The sequence below is a fragment of the Cavia porcellus genome, unplaced genomic scaffold (assembly GCF_034190915.1).
Source record: "Cavia porcellus strain 051 isolate PalLab524CR breed Dunkin Hartley unplaced genomic scaffold, mCavPor4.1 scaffold_10, whole genome shotgun sequence".
Classification (NCBI taxonomy): domain Eukaryota; kingdom Metazoa; phylum Chordata; class Mammalia; order Rodentia; family Caviidae; genus Cavia; species Cavia porcellus.
The window spans coordinates 23597594-23619180 of record NW_026947493.1 but is presented as its reverse complement, the minus strand read 5'-3'; the positions used below and the strand labels follow the sequence as shown (position 1 = coordinate 23619180).

Here is a 21587-nt window from a genome sequence, read left to right as displayed (position 1 = left end):
GTGGGCCAACTTTGACTAATGAAATCACTGTAATCTTCTGGCTCAATAAAATCTTTTTCGTGTAGCTTGAACAAGGAAATCTATTCTGACAACGTGCTTTTGCCTCCATTTGAGGATTTCACAGAATGCGACATTGCACATAATCCCACAGCGTGAGAACCACTGGCTCAGCTGTGAGCATGTAATGTTCAGTATCGTGTACTAATTATATTGAAGACATCACTTGTTTATCCAATTAAAATTTGTCAGAAATGTTTGTTCATCTTGTGAAACACTTGTAGAACAAGTTACTCACAATCCAAGGTTTTACTATGTCTATGTAGTCCCACTATTGTATTTTCACTTTCTTCATAAAACCGTAAGTTCTTAAGTTACAATATAGCATTTTGCTGACAAAACACAATGAACCAAAATATTGTTTCCTAAAACTGAGAAAATGGGGGCCGCATCTTTCCTGTGTGTAATTAAGAAAATTCTACAATGAACACTACTGACTATATAACAAGTTTGTGGAACAAGGATTTATTAGATTTGTCTTTATTTAAAAGGAAATAAAATTTCTCTTCATTAGGTTTCTTTTCTCTACCTTCTGAGAAAAATCAAACCAAGATTTTCATTCTAGGGTAAAAGGAAGGCAAAATTTTAAAGAAAGTTTAATTTTTCCACACATGTTCTCTAAAACCTTCATGAAAGTGAGGTAGAAAGGAGATACGTGAGATACTCTGTAACTTCTTTTTGACAACAAGATTTGCAAAAGACAACACTTAACACAAAATTTGAATTAACTTTATTTCCCCTACAGTCAACAACTTCTCTGCACTGAATTTTAAAGCAACAAAGTAAAATAAAATCCCCCAAATGACAAGATATCAGATATCCAGATTTAGTTATACTTTGTGAAAAATGTTTAGCCATTTTATTGGTCTGTAAAAGAACCACCATCTGGGTCAAAAATGAATTCTATAAATCAAAGAATATTCTACACCTTGAAAGAGAAAATCAGCAGTAACATTCTCACTGAACATTGTAAATTACATTTTTCTTCATAAAAGGTACATACTAGTCTGTACTTTTCCACCAAAAGCAGTGGTGTGTTATTGTTATTTAAAAAAAAGTTATATCCATGTCCTGTGGCAGGAAAAACCCTCTCACTTTTACTAAACTGGAGAAAATTTTCAAGTCTGTATAAAGTTGCCTATAAGCTGGAAAATGAACATGTTCAATCTCCATTTATTATTTTAGTGCATTTTTTTACAATTGTCACATTTTTAATAAAAGAAAATGCATATAAGCACTAAAGAGTGTTTCATCAAATGGTTAAGGTATTAGAATATGGAGCAGAGAGCAAAAATCATTGTGATGAATGGAATTGTTATAAAGTGAGAAAAATCCAGGCAAAGTTTACAAATCCTTTGTCATTCTGAGGAGTCACAGAAAATGAACTTTGGATACCCACATACTTTAAGAGTTTCTTCCCTAACTTTTGCATGTAAACATAGTCCCAACTTCAGTACTAAAGTACCAAACCCCATCCTGGTAAGCAACATTCTGTGCAGTTGCCTTGATTTCCAAAGGATAGAAATTTAGCCCTTGAATGAACAATGTATGAAATGTGCTCTGTAAGTACCTGTGAAAACAACTGCTAAAAGCAGTAATAATGTATCAACATAAAAAATCTGTTTGAATCAATTAGCTACTCAGAGGTCCTTATTTGAAACAGCAGCTTACAGCAAACATTAATAGAGACAGAAAATGTACATTTGATGAAACATTCTTTGCACTAGAGAAACAGAAAATAAATATATTTCAAGGAAGTATAAATTCTTTTCTAATACCTTTTCCTCAGACCTGTACTGTTTTACTGTTCAAGAAGTTGTCATCAGTTTTTGTCATTTGTATTTTACATATTGCTATCTGGGTAATTCAAATAAAATGCAGGTCTTGTAAAATAACAAAAACATTGACAAGTGTGCATGAAGGGACCAAATTAGAAGGTTCTTTGGTGCAGTTAGTCCAAATTCTCAGGTTTAAAGGATAATATGTACCAATAAAAAAAATCTGCTGCTAGACACCTGCAGCAGTGCTCTGTCTTGCTTCACATTACAAATCGAAACAGTTCTTCTCAATAAACCAATTTTATTTTTAAAAATCGGACACTGCCGGGAAAACTGTGTACATTAACCTGGACCAGTGATAGTTCTGTACCCTCTGTTGCTGTGAAACATGACATGAGCTAAAGGCAAAGACCGGTTCTCACAAGGACAACTGCTTCAAGTCAAGAACCAGAACAGTGTGTTTAAACAGTCTTCTTAGATATTTTCTTGCCTTTCTTAAAAACTAACTTATTTTTAATGTAGCCACGCTTCCTTTTGGTAGTCTAAAAAGAAAAGAGAACACACAGTGTTAGCGCAGGTTTCTAACAGGAAAGTATCTAAGTGTTAGCCCTCTCTCTGACTGGATTCCCTGTCAGTGCGTCCCACCTATGGCTGAGCATATTGAGAAACTCACATCAACGGGACCAAGGCCCTAGTTTTAATGACACAATTACCACAACATTCCTCAAATGCATCTCTCACATCAAGGGAATGAATCCGTATCTCCCGAGCCATTAAATGCTTAGTTGTAATACTTACTCAAACTTTAAAGCATGATAGACTATAACACTAGAAGAAAAAAATCAGAAAATGATAATGATGCTATTGGTTTAGTCTCCAAAAATTATGTGTCAGAAATATAACTTAGCACGGTAACTTTTGAAGCCCTAATATTTTTTATCTGCAAAATGAGGATGACTCCATCTACAACACTGAGACATCACATGGCACATTTTATAATCATCAGGGAAAGTAAGCACTTAAATGAAAAAGTATTTCCTGAGTTTCATAGCTCTTTTAATAGAACTATTTTTTTTTTAAAAAAACCTTAATAACTGAACATACTACTAAAATCTTCTCAACAAACTTTCTTTTGGTATAAGAAGCAAACTTCCCAACTAGGACTGGTGGCACATGCCTGTAATCCCAGCACTGTGGGAGGTGAAAGCAGGACTGCAAGTCCAAACCTACCCTGGCAACCTGGCAATTTAGAAATTTAGCAAGATTCTGTCTCAAAAAGGAGGAGCAGGGGGGGATAATAGCGCAAGAATAATCTAATTTTTGCAAATGTGTTGACAAAAATTATTGCAAGAATGTTTGCTATGTTAGAACTTACAGTTTAAATCACATGGCATATGTCTTCAGTCTGACACATGCTTAGATGCTGACTAACCCAGCTATTTTTGTGAAATATACCAATGCATCATCAAATCACTGAGTTAATTAGGCTGAAGAAACCTGACCACTTAATTTAATTTTTGCATTTAAACAAAACTTTTTAAAAAATCTTTTTGAGACAGGATCTTGCTGTTCAGTTCATGCTAGCCTTGGAATCATTTTGTAGCCCTGGCTGATCTCGAACTCACAATGATTTTCCTGCCTGAGCCTTTTGACTGTTGGGATTACAGGTGTACAGCACCACATGTGGCTCAAACACAACTCCTAAGAGGGTATTTTAGAAGCTGAGGGTAAATATAACATTTGGTTCCTTATATTCCCAATATTCATTTCAAAATAGGTTATTCTAACAGATACAACACAAGGCAAAAGGCAATCGCTTCTTAAGGTTACAAAATTTGGCTACCATCAATTTGTTAAGTACATATGTTATATTATCAACTTAAGTTGAATGCAAAAAGCTCTGGATAGCATTTTATTTTATTTTTAGATAGCATTTTGAAAAAAAAAAAAAGGTTAAGAATTTGGTTCCTTAGCTGAGTGTGGTGGCACATGCCTATAATCCCAGCACTCAAGAGGCTGAGACAGAAGGATCACAGTGAGTTTGAGACCAAGCTGGACCATAAAGTGACCTCAAGGCCAGCCTAAACTCTATAGTAAGACTGTCTCAAAAAGACACACGCACAAAAAAATTTGGTTCCTTTGTTATTATCTATACATACCTAACATAAAGCCCTTTCTATGAGATCTTATAATGCGCCCCCCACTATGCACATATAAAACACATACAGCATTTTCCCCCTATTATTGGCAGTGATTATGCCAATCTTTTCTGTAGCACTGGGCTAAAATCTCTAGTCCCTCAACTACTCCATCTCCTCTAAAGGCAAAACCAGATTAGTAAGAGAAAAGTAAACAAAAAGCATTCCTCTACAAGAATAGTAGCAAAGCTATGGCATGCCTGCTGCAGCAGGGACACAGAGCCCTCCCTCTCTGTCAGCATGTGAGCTAAGTCAGTCTAGCAGCTGAGCACTGGATAACAGTTGTTTTTCTAAAACTTCAGTATCAGGCTTAATTGCAGTGTTGGCAGGTAGCAATAAATAAGTGGCTTATGGGTTGCAGTTTGGGCACTCTGTCTCTAAAAGGTTTGCCATCACTGCTCTATAGTATCAGTATAAAATAGAATATAGAGCCATGGAACACAAACTCAAAATACATATTACTGGCTACCAGAATGTGTGTTTTGAGTACATAATAGATTTAACTTTTATTTATTTATTCACATTGCTTATTTTAAGGGAAATGATGGATAGAAAGACAAAAGAGTCAGGTTAAGATTATGTACTCCCTGTGGAATCTCTGTCATCAGATATAAAGTTCAACAGGTCTTTAAAAAATTGTAACTAGACTTGGACAGCTTTTAGATCAGCAGCATTTGCTTTGACTTCTATATTGGTATGGACTCATCAGTTTCTCCTATCTAATGCTTGTAAGAAACGAGTCATTTGACTTCTTTGTCATCTGAGCTACAGACACCTGGTAAGTGAATTTGATATGACTAACCTGAGTGTCAGTTCTATGTGACAACTTTAAATATATTAGTCTAGATCCAGTAATTCTTATCTGGCAAAGAAAGTAATCACATAAAAAGTTTATATTTACATATCATATAGTTAATATTAAGGACCTTTATAGTATACTTGAAATAAGGTATATTCTGAATATATATGGTGCATATTTTAAGTAACAAAGGGATAAGGTAGTTGCCTTAGTGTTTTAAAATAACTTATGAGAGCTATGGAATCTAAATGTCTTTTCAAAAATTAAGACGATAATCAGTCTAATAATCAAGAGCATTATAAGTATAGTACCTTATAATACAGCCTTAATATTTTACTGCTCATTTTATTTCCCATCTTCCACAGCTGGGCGACCTACACAAATACTCATTTTTACTCAACTTTTATAGTAAAGATCAAAGCTTTATTTGGATTAAATGAGCAATAATGAGCCCAATAAAAATATTTCACTTTATTTAGTATTTCTTAGAACAGGACTGTAATAGTCTGGTAACTTTTGCTTGTATGCTTCGTCATAATAATTACATTGAAAATTAATTATCTTGATGCTTCAGGACTCAACAAAGCCTATTATTATTCAATATAGTAACATCATACTACGAATGGAACATGGAGATTCAATATATATTTACTTTGACCAAAAGATGAGGAACTAATCACAACTCCAATAAGCATCTGACATTTTCAGTTTCACATAGGTTTGGAAAATGATGGTCACAGATACTTTATGAATAAACCTTATGAATGTAAATGGCACAAAGTGAAGCCAGAATGTTTTTAGAAATATCTTAAATTTGGTTCTCAGATAACCTCCAGGCTATCTAAAAAAAGCTGTTGCTAGATAACCAAACTGCTGTTTGAAAAGAATTCTCCAGTAAGTTAGCTAGACATTAACTTTGTATAAGTCAGTCTTTTAAATCTGGAAAACAAATTTAATAGTAGTTTCTAGTAATTCTTTCTCATACAAACCAACCACCTTGAGTTATCCTCTTGTGGCAATAACTTCACTTGGCACTCACCTTCTTTGACAAATACTTCTGTTTTGGGAAAATGTTGGTGACTCGTGGTTTGTGATCTAACGTCTCCCGGTTATCAGGTGCTTTCACTTTATATATCCTGACAAGCCAATGTTCTGATGTAAAAGCTTCTTCTAAATGCTTAAATTTAATGTCCTTATTTCCAATTTCAGCATTACGTGTTCGGTCAAAACCTGGGGGAGTACGAAAATCCAGCTGCAAGAGTGACATCAATATTAGATGTTAATGCACTGGAAAACATTCAATTGTAGAAGACAGTAAATGCTTCTTTAGAGTAAAACTCCCTCTCTTTAAAATTAAGAACAGAACTGAGTAATGTATCTTACTAATCAGTTCTCACACACTGCTCACTAGACAGGAAGAAATTCGGAAAAGAAAATAAATGTATTTGTGTAACAGTTTCATAGAATTCTTAAAGGACAGACAGTACAGGCATTAAAACACCCATGATATCAAAATGAAATCCATCAAAACCTTTTCATACTATATGGAGATAACACAATTTCCTGCCTTACAACTATGTTTTCTCTGCCTGATATGGTTTTTATTCGGTTCTGTTGCACTGTGGCTTTTTATCATTTGGATTCAGCTAAATACCACCTCTTCAGAGAAATGTTATTTCGTGATTGGTAATTGGCAAATTTTCTTTAGTTTTCCTTAACAGAACCCTGTCCTTTCCCCCTACAGCACACACTGCTAGCATTTTTATTTATTAAAAATTTACCTGTGTCCTCCACCAGCCTGATGACATTATTTTATCCACAGTACAACTGTGGGAAAGAAACTACGAAGAAAGCTAAGGAAGTCAACTGTGGGGAACTTACGAAGAATTAGAGGGAGTGTGATGAGGTTGAGACTTTTTCCCCTCAGAGTGCAGTATATTTATGTAGAAACACAAAACTACCCCAAGTAAAGTTAACTTATAAAAACAAACCCATTTGCCTGGGGATACAGGTCAGTGGCACAAGTGCCTGCCTGGCAAGTGCAAGGTCCTGAGTTCTATTCCCGGTACCCCTCCCCAAAATAATTTCTTCTACAGAATTATCTTTGAACAAACATGTAATAAAAAGCTAACTTGAAGATATAACTATTCAAAACAAACAAACAAAACAAGGGCCAGGGATTTAGCACAGTGGCTCAAGCATTTGTCTGATAAGTGTGAGGTCATGAGTTCGATCCCCAGTACCCAAAAAAAGAGAGAGAGAAAAAAAAAAGTAAAAAGAAACCTATCCTCGGCAGTGAATAAATTATTCTTGGTTATCTATTATTAACTATATATCATTCTTGAGTACAGCAGGCACCAAAACCATGAATAAACTTAAGGGAAGAAGTATCCTTCAATATCATTAGTGAACAAAGAAACTAATCCATTTGTCCCAGAAAAACTGTTAAATAACTCCTTATAGTCAAGTACTTATTTCTTAGCTTGAGTTCAGAAGCTAGGCAATGGCCTTTGAAATAAAAATTTAAATATAGATTATCAGTCTAGAATTTTCTATTTGTAACACTACGAGCAGTGACTGCAGGTGGATAATGAAGTAAATAACTAGTTGTGCAAATCTACTTTGAAACAACACACTCAGCATGCAAACAGTGATATATAAAACTTCTCTAAAAACAGAGTATTCTAGCTTATTTCACCCATACTTGTATCTTATAAGAAGATAAAAATTTGTTCCACAAATTGGGATACAAACAAACCTCAGCTTGAAATTACCTTGATCCCCAGTGACAGTGTAAGAATAAACATAATTTTTCCTCTGCTTTCTAGGGTATCCATTTCACCAGAAAGCAATACAAGATTAATTTTCACTGAGATTTCAGTATTGAAAGTACTAATTTGGTAGTATAGTCTTACAACCTAAGAACTATAAAATTTTAAAAATAGTTGACAAGAAAAACTTGAATTCTTTCATGAATTCTTAGTTGAGATAGACTGCTGTAACAAAGGACAGATTTACAAGAGAAAAACAAGTTTATTAACACATGGGTCACATATTACACAGGAAAAGTATCGGTGAAAAGTAACTCAACACAATGGCTTAGATCTCTGGCTATATACCATGTTCAACCAAGAATATTAAGTTTGAGGAGAAAAGGCAAGTGGCTTTAGGTTTCCAATGTAAGGCAGTATGGGAAAGTAAATATATATATATATATAAAAGTCCTTCATTTGCTGCTGCTTAACTACTCTTAGTTCAAAGAATAATTTTTCTGTCACATAAGGGAATTTTGGATTGACATGTTCTGGTTTCCCTCGAAGTCTAGGCATCAGTCCAACCACCACTATTTACAAACAAGAAAAAAAACAAAAGTCTAGGGAGGAAGCAAATGGTCTGGGACTTACAAGACTTGACAGCTTGATCTAAAACAGATACTATGACATAAAGTTCATTGTTTCTTCTTTCATCACAATGCCTTATTGCATTTTGCAGTCCATTAAGTGGTTGCCCTACATTATTGTAATTTACTAAGAAATTCCGACTTAGTTCTGGCTATTTGTGATAATGGAGACGTAGCACAGAATGAATTGATAATTCAGCTCTGAGGCTTTTCTGCAAAAGACAGCAGAGTGACCTACCTAGGATCAGTTTCCTATGTGAGACACCTTTCTCCTGGGAACAAATGCTTTCCAAAATCATGAGGTCAAAAGGTAGGATGATGGCAAGCAAAGGCTGAATTTGAAACTGTTAAAAAATACTTTGGAAAGAAGTCCTTGATCTAAAATTTTTTCCTAATTTTTCACACAAATTTCAGATATCTAAATTTAATGGGAAAAAATAATCTTTAGTTGAGTACTTTTTTTATACAAAGCACATTAAACACATCCTGTTTTCTAGGAAAAAAAGATTATTTTTGATAAAGATTATAGAAAATTTTAACTAACCTGCATTTCTCCAAATCTGTAATATGACATTTTATACATAAGGCAATTCAACAAAGTAGGGGATCCTGCTTTGTCTACACGAAATTCTCCCTGTGGGGTGAAATAATCACTTTCCTACAAGAAAGAAATCAGAAATTCTATGTCAGCTTCAACTTAATAAATCCAGTATTACAGGTTTTATTTCCCCTTAACAACCATATTTTGAGATATCTTTGTAAGGCTATATTCATTCATATCCCTCACCCCCAAAATTAATTCCTTGAGTTTTAAACTGCAGTATAAGGTCTTAATAACATTTAAAAAATGATACTGATACCATGGTTCACTATCAGTTAGAGCTGTTTTAATTATCCTTATCTTCATTACTACTCTTCAATTTTTACCTAAATTTTCCAATATGAACTCTAAAATCAGCTCCTTTTGTTATACAGGATTTTTTAAAGAAAACTATTAATAGTATGCAGTACTATTTTTCATTGGGTTTACAATTAACCTTTACAAGGAACAATTCTGTACTTAGAAATGTCTTCTCTAGGAATTTATTCTTCTGATACATAGTGAGTGGCAAAGTAATGAATGTGGAAAGTTGCACCACTTTTTGAAATTAAAAAAACTGGAAATCATCCATATAAATAAGGATATGTTAAATAAATCTGGTATACAAACACTGCAAAAGTTTAAAAAAGAATGAAGTGCTTCATAGTCTCAACATAAAAAGACTCGAGACACATTAGGAAGTAAACACAGTACATACTTTTGTTCCTTAGTTATCTGCTTAACTAAGGATTGTAAAAAATAATAGAGATTACAGGGATTTTCAATCTATTTTTCACACTGACAAAGTGTATAAATTTTGGTGCACAAATTATTTGAAATATGTAGACGTTGTGGAATAGCTAAACTGACATATGAGAATATTTCTTATAGTGAGAATATTATAAAATCTATACTCAGCAATTTGTAAGTATATATGTCAATAACTACAGAGATCTCTTTTATGTAAGGTGAACTTTTATCACAAATCCTTTTAAACTTTATTTTTGAACCACATGAATTTATCCTCTAGTCTAATCTCATAAAAATGAGAAATTTTAAAAGCACAGATTTAGCCTTTGTATATAAAAGGGTTCAAAGCATATATTTAGAAAGTCTTAACACATGTCACAGTTTTAACACTGCTAAAGCAAATTCACAAATGGAAATCACATATGGGGAGAACTAAGTTTTAGAGGATCCATTTGATATAAGGAAATAATGCTTATTCACCACAGCTAAGGAAATGTCATAATATATTTGTCCAGGAAATCTGTGCTTTAGCTCCATCACATGATACAGATACATATAATCTCCTCAAATGATTCTTTTCTTTCATAGCAAATCTTTTGTGCCTTTCTCATGTACAGCATAATTTTGGATGCCCATCCTCTAGGAACTCATAAATGAGTAGGAGAGATAGTATACAATCCAACTACGAAACGGGTGTGTGAGTTGATGATAAATACAAATGTCATGCACCAGAAAAGGAGAGATGACAAGTATGTGGAAGGCATTCTTAAAAAGGGAACAGTAAAAGCATATATCAGATGCATAAAGAAAAGAAACCCCATGTAAATTTCTAGGGAAAGAATAGACTGGCAGAGTACAAATCAGCAAAGGAAAATGAAGGAAAATGGAGCTTGTGTCAGGTTAAGATTGGACTTCATACCAACAAATTATTACTTTGTTTTGGACACTATGCTAAGATTACACCTACTAAAATCACTACAGATTTTCAACACAGCACTAGAATGTGTTATTGTTGATATGCCCATAGAGATGACCTTGGCCACCAGGATAATTCCAGAACTAGACCTGGTGCTTAGAGCATTTATGTTGATTGACCTCCACTAACCTCCCACAGCCCAAAGTTGACAAAGTTTTAGTTCTGACTCATGTCTGTCTGGTTCCAGGGACTTCTCTCATAGCCTTTTTCAATCCAGAAAGTGTCATGACCATATGTCTTACTGCACTAGGAGAGGAAACAAGACTAACACAAAGACAGAAATTTCAAGGTTAGAGACTTCTTTCAGGGTCATGAGTCAGTGCAGGGCCAGAAGCCATGGAAACAGAAAGAACTGAATGGAGAGGCTATGAAGATGCAGAATCAAGTAGTCATGCCAAGGGGTTGCAACACAGGCTAGAATGGAAATATAATCATGAGGCTATGTCAAACGTTTTGTATGGGAACACTGTAGAACACACCTACACAAATCTAAAAGGGATAGCCTGTAACACACCCAAAATTAATGACATTATAGTACTGCATGTAGTCTGATGTAAAATGACTATATCATGTATGAGTTTCAGAAGTTTCAAACCTAGGAAATGTTTCTAGTACCTTTAATAAAGTTCAAGGTAAAAGACTAATCTGGAGGACAGAAATGCAAAAACAAATACAATGGAATTAGCAAGATAACAGAGTTATTTGAAGATTGTGAGCTATCTTTTACACATGTGGGATTATCTAGTTTCTTACCCGAATGTCTTTTGGATGTTCCCCTTCAGCTATCCTAACCATCCAGAGAAATTTGTTGATATCATCACCAGAATAGCCAATAACGCCTCCAAAAATAACCAAAACATAATCTACATCTAGAGTCCTCATGATCTTATAGGCTGCTGTTTCATTAGAAGACATGGCTTTTCCTACCTACAGGATAAAATAAAGTGAATGTATAATTTTACTGGAGTTATCTCATCGAGTTTGACTTACAAAGAATTTTTTATAGAAATGATTTTCTATGAACTCAAAACATTTGTGATTTATAAATAGCTTATATACTACAACCAACTTATAGCATAGAAAGTCAAAACCAGAATACATGTTATAGTACTTTGTTAATAATTATGTTCTATGAAATTAGTATTTAAAAATGAACATAAGCAAGTTTTAAGAGACAATGTCTCACAACCCCAGGCCAGGGGAGACCTGTGATTTTACTGAAACAAATATTTTAACCAAGCATCCATCTTGTAAATTAGTTATACTGTAAACACAAATAGAAACAACTTTGTTAAGACCTATGTAGTCATTCAAAAACCTTTTAACCAAGGAGAAATATTATCTTAATTTATGTAGTCATTTAGCAGACCAAATGAACATAATTTGCAGAGCCACAAAATACAATTTAGTTGCTAAGTACCTGCAAATTATTTTTTCTCATAATGTAAAATACCATTTAAAAAGCTTTAGACTTTGCCTAATTCTCCAATAAGAGAAAGCTATAACAAAATCTACTAATATAGTCAGAATACAACTCTGAGTGATATTTATGTAAGTATCACTCTTAAAAAATAAGCACATTCTGAGGTCATTTTATTGAATACATGTGCGATGTAGTACTTTGAAAATTCAGCAAGCAGACAGCACTTTCGTCCATTTTCCTACTTAATTATATGTAAAGTCAGATTGCTAAGTAGTAAAGATTTTTTATTAAAAAAAAAAAAACACAAATCCTTACCAGTGCTATGTGGCTATTATTCCAGGTGTTATTATCCACCAATGTAGTTCTATTAGCCATTCCAGCTATCTGATAGCCATAATCCCACCATGACATCACTCGAGCATGTTCATCTGTGTTTTGTCTTAGCCAGAAATAGGCTTCTCTAAAATCATCTAAAATATTCCTGGTACTGAAAAGAATCACATTATTCTAAATTAAATTTTATAAATGTGAAGTGGGTAACTTAAAATCTTAAGGTACTAAACCAAAGGAAAATGCAAAAAGGAGAAGAACTAGACAAGTACTTCTCAAATTAATATACATACAAGTCACCTATATATCTCGTATAAAAGCTGATGTTGATCCACTAGATTTCTGAGATAGGTCTAATATTCTGCTTATCCACTAATCTATGTGAACAGAAGAGGGTAAGAGGCAAGACACTTTATAAAACAGCAATTAAGTTTTAGCTCCACAGACTAACACAGGCCTGTTAAACTACGGACTGTTGGGTCCCACAGCCTGGTTTCTGATTCAACAGGCTTAGGAAGTGGTCAATTTGTATGTCTAAAATGGTTTATAGTAGTGATAATGATGTATGTCCATGAGCATGAGCATGTTTGAAGGAAAAACTTATGTATATGATTACCTATGCCAAGTATTATGGAAAACAGCATGAAATACAATGATTACCATTCATTCCACCAAAGATAGTGGAAGAGGCCACACCAATACAGCTTTGAGTCTGGGGGGTAGTTCAGTGGTTGAGCTCCTATCTAGCAATACCCCAGAAAAGGAGGAGGTAAAAATAAAAAGGCTCGAATTTACAGTCTCATCAATAACACATCGTTGTCTTTTGAGATAAAGAAAAATGTGTAACATATAATGTTTGAGTTGCTATGGTACATTTTTACCCGTCATGGTTGTAGGAGGCCAGGACCACACTGGGGCTGGAGTAGGCATTGCTGGTGACCCAGGTACAGTGCACAGCAAACATCATCAACAGCATGAGCATGAGCATGGTGACGATGCTCTTGATGTTGGGGCCTAGCCCCTCCTCTGGCTTTTCCTGCTCTGCCACATGCTTACGCACCTTACCAGCCTGTAGGAACAAGGACAGCTGAGACACATTTACCATGACATCCATAGGGAACAGTGGGGGATATGTTATCTACCCATTTAATTCTCGAAGTGTGTGCCACTTCAGGTATTCTTCTGAAGGTGATGAAAACCTTTCTAGAATTCATAAAAGTAGGCTCTGAAGTAAAATGTAAACCAGAAAGTTTCCTCAGAATATATCCAATCCAGAAGCTGATCTCAGAGCAAAGTATCTCTAGTAGGAAGCTGTGATCAAACTTAGTTTTTTTTTTCCTTGTGTCTTAAAAACAAAAACAATAATCCAATAGTCTCATTTCTGACAATATAAAGTTGAATATGTAAATTCTTTTTTTTTGTCTACTTTGAGACTGGGTCTTGCTATGCATTTCAGCCTGGCCTTGATCTCACTCGGTAGCCCAGGCCGGTCTCGAACTTGCTACGATCCTCCCAACTCAGCCTCCGGAGTGCTGGGATTACAGGCGTGAGCCACCATGCCTGGTTAATATGTAAAATTCTTATAAAATCTCAATCCTACATCCTGAAAATGGCAATGTCCAGCTAGAACACAAAACCAAGAATCATCCTTCCAAATCTGAAACTCTAAGATAGACTTGTTAAAACTTAGATTATCTTTAAAAAATTAAAAAAACATTTATATACGTATACGACAAAAACCTCATCAAAATAAACATTGTCAGAAAGCTACAAAGCTAATTTTTAAAAAATCGCAAGATGACAAAAAACAAAATATAAAAATTACAAACATAAAAGCAGGTATTTTTCATTAAAAGAAATCTTTATGAATTGTATTGATCTCATAGTAAGAAAAGAATATCATTAATTCCTATACCGTGAGGTTTCGCTGGTTACTATTACTTAAAAATCTAGTCAATATAAAAATGAGGTTTAATGTCATCAAAGATAAGCAATCTAATTCTTAGAATACTTTTTCTCCCATGCACTACATATGAGCCTGTTCTGTTACTCAAGAGACTATAGGTTAAAAATAAATTGTACTGGGCCAGGGAGTTAGCTCAGCAGCATAAGCGCTTGCCTGGCAAGCGCTAGGTCATGAATTTAATCCCCGGTAACAACAAAAAAAAATTGTACTGTATTGGCCAGCTACCTGTTGCTCACAAACTGGAGGCTATTTAAAAAAAAAAATAAATATCATTTTCAAACATTGTTCAGATTATCATTTAAAAAATTTACAATGATCCAGGCTCACTAACACACACCTGTAATCCTTACTACTTGGGAGGCTGAGGCAGGAGGATTGCAAATTTGAGGCCAGCCTGGGCAACTCAGTGACATCCGTTGTAAAATAAAAAAGTGCTGGGGATATAACTCGGTGGTAAAGCTCTTGTGTGGTATGCTCAGAGTCATTGGTTCAATCACCAGTGCGGGGAAGGGTAATAAAAATTTATAGTAAATACAGACTTTAAGAATAAGCACTTGTCCATATGGTTTAAAATCTTATATGATTTATCAGAGCACCAATTTTTTTGCTTGCAAAATGAAAGGACACAAACAAGGCTTAAATATTTAGGGTAACAAATAACTGGCCAAAATAAAATGAGAATTTTTCTTTGACTGTATTTGATTCTCTTTCTCTGAGCTGAAAAACAACTAAACATCACAATCATATTTCTTAACATGTGCAGTTCTTACTGTAGGGGAAAAAATAAAATACATAATATTAAACGGCTTTAGTTTCAATCTCCCACCTTATCATACAAATTTCCTGGGTTTCTTTTGTCATCCTCGTCACTGCTATCCTCCACAGGTGGGTTTTCCCTTTTCATGTCATCCCCCAGGTAGTGCTCAAAAACATTTGAGAAGGCAATTGCAGCCAGTATACAGACGACTGGAGTCAGAGTCAACATCAGCCGCACCATCACTCCAGCAAAGTAGACAGCACTGATTGCATACAGAGCAACTGCAAAGACAAGTTCTCTTATAGTACTCCAGAGAAAACTACAGAAAACTGAACTAGACATTCAGTCCCACAGTTTAAAACAAATTTAAAAGTAGACAAATGTCTCATAAAACCTGTTTCTAAATTGGTAATACTGACCAACTAATGAACAGTCATATTTAGAAACTGTAACTAGTGCTGACTAAATAAAAATCATACACTAATAATTTAGTGAAGTATGGCTCAAATTTTAGTTATAGCGAATTAAGGCTTAATTTGCCAATGGTATTATATATTATAAAATTCATAGCTGACAAACAAAAATAGATTTGTGCACTGAGTCATTAAGCCAGCGCCAATATTTAGCTTAATGCCTACTATAAAGGAAAAACAGGAGGAGGAACTTAAGTTATTAATCAATGGAATAACATGTAAAGTCACTGTCAAAAAACTTTTTCAAAAATTTCAAACAAGGGGTTGAGCTCAGCGACATAAGTGCCTGCCTGCCAAGAGTGAGGTCATGAGTTTGATTCCTGGCACCAAAAAAAAAAAGATTCAAACAAATTTCTGATTGAAGCTTATAAACTTTACAAAGTTAGTAAGTCATTAGAATTCTTCTATCCGAACTACTTTAAAAATTTTTCCTAAAATTGTACCATATTCTTCAATGTACAGCTCAATTGATTTGCATATAATACATGGTCCCATATAATTACTACATGTGATAAAGATATAGTATACTTGTATGCTTTCTCATGCCTCAATCATCAGTCAGTAACTTCCTCTTCCCCATAAAAAGGCAACCACTATTTGGACTTAGTAAGTACTACTTTAGCTTTCCTTATTCTTGAATGTTACAGAAATAACACTGTGTAAACAGCTGCCTTTTAAATACCTGTTTTTTCAGTCTTGCTATTTGGGAACACACACAAATATATTAATGGACAGACTGTTTATTGAGAGGTCATCCTTACTGTATTAGAAAACATACTCTATTCTGCAACTGGGGCAAAGGATGTCCCTGAAAATCTTTTCTCAATTACATCTAACTTACAAAATTAAGTCAAAATTATGCTATCACAAACTCTAATTTTCAGTTCTCAATAACATAGTATACTGATTAACCACTTAAAAACCACAATGAATCAAATGTAAACTTTATATATTAGCTCCAAATCAAAACAGTAACTAGAATATATACAAAGAAAATTCAGTTAACATTTCTTTTCTTGACTAAATGCCTATACACAAGGTGCTTATTTTACATATATACAGCCAAACCCCTTGAAGTAATAATCTCAAAATGAAAAATAACCATTCCAAATCAAACTATTTATTTGAAAATCCCTCTTACCAAATACTCTTTCATCATTGATATTTTTGATGCAGAACCATAGGCCTGCTGGGAAGGTACACACAAGAATATGTAGATCAAAGAAGAAAGACACCCAAGTCGTAGGCTGATGTTCAGACACTGATGCAATAATTGGGATGTGTATTTTTGCATACCTGATATTAAAAAAAATTAATATTTATTATTTACAATTAAATGATAAAAAAGGAGTTCTTAGAAGTTTTTTGGATTATATATAGAGATAGTTTCTACTCCTACCTCTTCTTGTTTATAAGCATATATTCTAAGGCAATAAGGTGTAGTGGAAATCAGTCTGTTTGGGCCACTTTGGCAAAACTAAAACTGATATGCCCCTTGTTAAATTAAGAAAAATCATCAAATTATTATTGTTGGCTCTGATTTCTAATACAAAATCTTAGTGCAAATGGGAATTTATTCTGTAGTTAATCTTCATTTCCTAATGTGTCAATAAATTTCACTATTTTTTATTGACAGCTAAAAATACCATGTAAGACATCAGATTGCCACAATGCCTTGCTTGACAAAGAGCTAGTATGGAGGCAAGTGAAGGAAATGGAAATTATTCATGAAACATCCTGAAATTCCGAAGAAGTGCAAGTTTAGAAAGTTGAGAAAGCAAGAATGGGTATAGCTAACGTTAACCTAGTATGTAGCCTAATCAGAGTAACTCTATAACTGATTCCCTCAAATCCTCTAGGGAGCCCGCAGGATTAACTCAACGTATACTTCAGTCATTCCTACATAATTTGCTTGTATCTTTTAATTAGACCTGGACACGACCCCTTCTGGGGCTTGTATCACATCAGAAGACATGCTCATTCAGTAATTGTGGTAAGTTTTTATTGAGTCACCTGGAAGGAGATAGAACCAGCAGGAAATGGATGGGAATAAATGATCATTAACATGTATTTTCTTATCTCTAGGGAAATATTTTATAACGTTTTACTGAACTAGTTGTCTAATTCAAAACCAACAATTATCAATTCACTTTAAATAGCTCTCTAAAAAAATGCAACGAGATGTAATTCATACTTTAAAAAAATATAGTATTAGAGGTTAAATTTTCATCTTTATGCATGTAGATTTATAACACAACACCTAATCTTAAACACTAAAAATTAAGTATTAAATATTAAAGGTGAATTTTTATATACATTAGTAAAAGAAATGAACAAAACCTTTAATCTTCAAATTGCACAAATGTTACTAAGATGTTTTAACATACAAAACTAAAATGAGTTGGCCACACAGAACAGAAATATATGGCTGGGAATTTAGCTCAGCAGCCTAAGTGCCTTCTTTGTAAGCACAAGGTCGTGAGTTCAATCCCCCGTACCAAAAAAAAAAAGAATAGAAATATATAACACATACACATACCAACACACATACAACTCACAATGTTTCATTCTAAAGGTTCACTCAAAACAGGTGTTACTAAGAAAAGTAAAATACAAGGAATTCAGTATTTATTGAACTAGGATACTCTACATACTTAATGAAGTTCAAGTACTGACTGAAATACAATACCATAACAGAAGAAACAAGAGTATTTTATGAGGCTAAAATAACACATCTGCACTTACCCAGTGTCCCATAATGAATAAAATCTGCCACTCCATGGTGCAATGTAACCTTGGAAGGAAAAATGCAGAGGAAATTATCTGCCTTTTAATTATTTTGTAAATTTTAAATTGTCTTATTGTTACAGATTAATTTAATGTTCAAGGGATTCTAATTTTATGGATGTCAACATATTTCACAGCTCGAAGTCAGATAAAATAAAGTAGTGATAAATAAAAACAGTAATTCAGGGAGAACTTGTTTCTAGAGAAAATCAGCACAAGTAGCTAGATAAAATTGTAGAAGTTTCCCAACCCCCTTTTAAACATCTTGGCAACCAGTAAAAGATCACATTAAACACTAAAAAAAACTTTTAAGTGGGTATGTCTAAATGATCTAATACAGCTTTCCAAATCCCATCTGACAAGTTACAAAGGTGATTCTGAATACTTACGATTTTATTCCAGTCAGTCCTTCATGAGTTATGAGGAAAGGCTGATACACTAACTTGACAGAAATTTTTAGAAAAAATCGGACTTGTTTGTAAGGACTGGAATCAGTGTTAGAGTAATTTAGAATCTAGAAGCAAACTGAAATTCATTTGATAAACTACTACTCAAAAACTAAAGGGGAAAAGGGTCAGGGATTTAGCTCAGTGGCATAAAGTACCTGCCTAGGAAGCACGCGACAATAAGTTCGATTGCTGGTGCCAACAAAACAAAACTAAACTAATGGGGGAAAGAATGTGGTTGAACACATAGTAGGTTTTATCACTGGAAGCTCTGAAGTTTTTAGTTCGGATCTATTCTTACAGCAAAACTATGCCTGTGAATTTATCAGAATCTGAAGCAACAAAATTAAGCTGTGTAAAAAAAAAAAAAAACAAATCACAATTTGTAGTAATGTTATTCAACATGTAAAAAGTTTTGTTGTTTTAGTACTATTAGTATGTAACTCAAACACAGTATTTAATCTTCTAGCATAAATGAAAATTGTAAAAATATGTGAAAGAATTATCTTTTTAAATAATCTAGAGATAAGACACATATTTTACAGGTGATGGCTCCTACCTGTGTAAGTCAAATAGATGACACTAAGGAACACGGCACCTGCAGCTAGTGATACACCCAAAAAAAAAAGGGTCTGGAATTCTTGTTTTGTTAATCGGTCTCTCAGATACTGCAAGAAAGCGTAAGCTTGTAGCAATGCAAAAACACCTAATTAAAAAAAAAGTCATATAATCAGCAAAGTACTTCACCAATAACATTTTAAAAATTTTACTTGAGTTTCATGGAATATCTACTATCATTCACATCAAAGACTAGTTATTTGATCTAGCCAACTTTTCCTTTGTCAAATGACAATTAACTAATTAATATATCCAAAGAAAACTTATTATAAATTTGTTTCTAAAATATTCAGACTCCCCATAGATGTAGCAGTTAAGAAAAATCTCATTTGAATGACTGAAGCTTATTTAAAATACCACCTTCTTTCTTTCCCTCTATATTTGAGGACCATGTTTTCTAGGTGGGGGAAGTAATAAAAACATCCTTAAGAAATAATTTTAAGATTTCTTTGCCAAAGAGAACAAATGACTTCAATCAGGAGAATCTTCATCCATAGTTACTATTTGCCATTGGTAATAAGAATATGAACTCAATTACATACTTAAACATAATTGAGTGTTGGGGTTGAAGACAAGGTATCCCAAAACACTGAAACGTGTTTGAGGAAATAGCAGAAACAGAAAGGTCTATCTGACCTTATCCTTTTGTTCTACCCTAACGTGGGTAATAAGAATTCTCTCAAATTTTACTAAGCAGGTCCTAAGATCTTCATTCTAAAGGGATGTTCCTTATATCCAGAGGCAAGAAAGACACAGGGTACTAGGCTAAAAAGAATTGGAACAAACAGAACTTGTTAAATTTTCTAGTTTATTATCATTATACATAAATTTCCTAATCATACTTCTCTTCAACAAACTTTAAAAGTTTCACTATTTCTTTTGTGAAGGCCCCAGTCATACAAAATTTTTCTTTTAAGCCATGAACCTTACATTAGTAAATATAAAGGCAAGTACTAAGATAAACAAAACTAAAGCAGTACTAGTTAGTAATATTTGTCAAAAAGTACATATACAAAAGCATTAGATGCAAAATTTTAAACAAAGACATGAGAGCCCTAACTGGCATATTAATATTTTGAAATAAATTTCATCTTAAAAAGTTACATTTAGAAATGATTAATTCTCAAAAATTTAGATTTCAGGAAATGTAATAACCATCTGCACAAAAACAGATGACTATATTTGATGGTGCTATACATTATTGTATAATGAAAATACACATCTTTCTGAATCTTAGATTACTAGCTGGCAAATTGACAGCATCAATTCAAGAATGTAAGTTAGATTTTTTTTTATAGATTCAGAAGAGCCACATAATAGGTAATATATGCTAACTTTTGATAAGGATGGGGAAACTTTAAGCATCACTGAGAATAAACAGAATGAAATGCCACTCAGAAAGTTATATTCTTGCATACAAGCCAGTATCCCTAATTCAGAAATCTAGTATCAAAAATCTCAAACTCTTTGAACACTTAATATGACTTGGGTTTTTGGATTAGAGATGCTCAACTGGTAGTCTACAAGTATTCCAGAATCTGAAAAACTTTGAAATCTGAAGTACTTTCGATCCCAAGCACTTCAGATGAGGGGTATTTAGCTTGAACTGAGTACTCATAAAATGTTATAAATGTACACAAATGAACTTCCAATGGGTCATGGACCACCTATGAGTCATGGACATTTCACTGATAATTTACGATTCAAATTTTAATTAATTTCCAAAAATTTGTTACTTTGAAGATGAAAACTAAAAACAAATACATACTGTTATTCCTTTGGAAGGTTGCCAATCGTGTGTGTGTGTGTGTGTGTGTGTGTGTGTGTATTTCATTTCTATATTCTTTAGAAGAAACAGTAAATGTTTTTCGTACCTGCAGCGGCCATGTGTTCACTTGTTCTAATTGGCTGAAATCCCACAAAAGGTATCTGCATGGATAATATTAAACCCACAATGTAGAAAGTGCTATATGCTATAAAGACAAAATGGGAAAAAGGAGAATTTACTACTTCTAGTAAATAAAACATAATGCTTACATAAATTTACTATTTTATACACATGCTCAATATTCTTTTGGCAAATGATCAAAAACAGACTGATAGGTATAGTCAAACTCTAATTTTGTGTTTAGACTGACTATAGTAAATGATGCAAACTGAATGAAAAAGTAATCTCTTAGAAAACAAAACCTGATATTAAAAAAAAAAACCTGAGATGAAAGTCATATAACAAAGTCATTCTATAAGAG

General features: G+C 33.6%; 1 protein-coding gene across 1 annotated transcript in view; it reads right to left on the bottom strand.

Moving 5' to 3' along the window:
* Positions 1 to 764: 764 nt before the first annotated feature.
* The window catches only part of Stt3b (STT3 oligosaccharyltransferase complex catalytic subunit B), a 97671-nt gene continuing 76848 nt past the window's right edge, over positions 765 to 21587 (bottom strand). Inside the window, exons 6-16 of the mRNA XM_063257087.1 lie at positions 21213 to 21311; positions 19280 to 19426; positions 18233 to 18281; positions 16629 to 16783; positions 15084 to 15295; positions 13173 to 13360; positions 12277 to 12448; positions 11292 to 11465; positions 8777 to 8890; positions 5872 to 6084; positions 765 to 2377 (exon numbers count right to left, since the gene is read on the bottom strand). Of these exons, the coding sequence (XP_063113157.1) occupies positions 2297 to 2377; positions 5872 to 6084; positions 8777 to 8890; positions 11292 to 11465; positions 12277 to 12448; positions 13173 to 13360; positions 15084 to 15295; positions 16629 to 16783; positions 18233 to 18281; positions 19280 to 19426; positions 21213 to 21311 (1604 nt within the window). The 3' untranslated portion in view covers positions 765 to 2296. The remainder of the gene's footprint in view (positions 2378 to 5871; positions 6085 to 8776; positions 8891 to 11291; positions 11466 to 12276; positions 12449 to 13172; positions 13361 to 15083; positions 15296 to 16628; positions 16784 to 18232; positions 18282 to 19279; positions 19427 to 21212; positions 21312 to 21587) is intronic.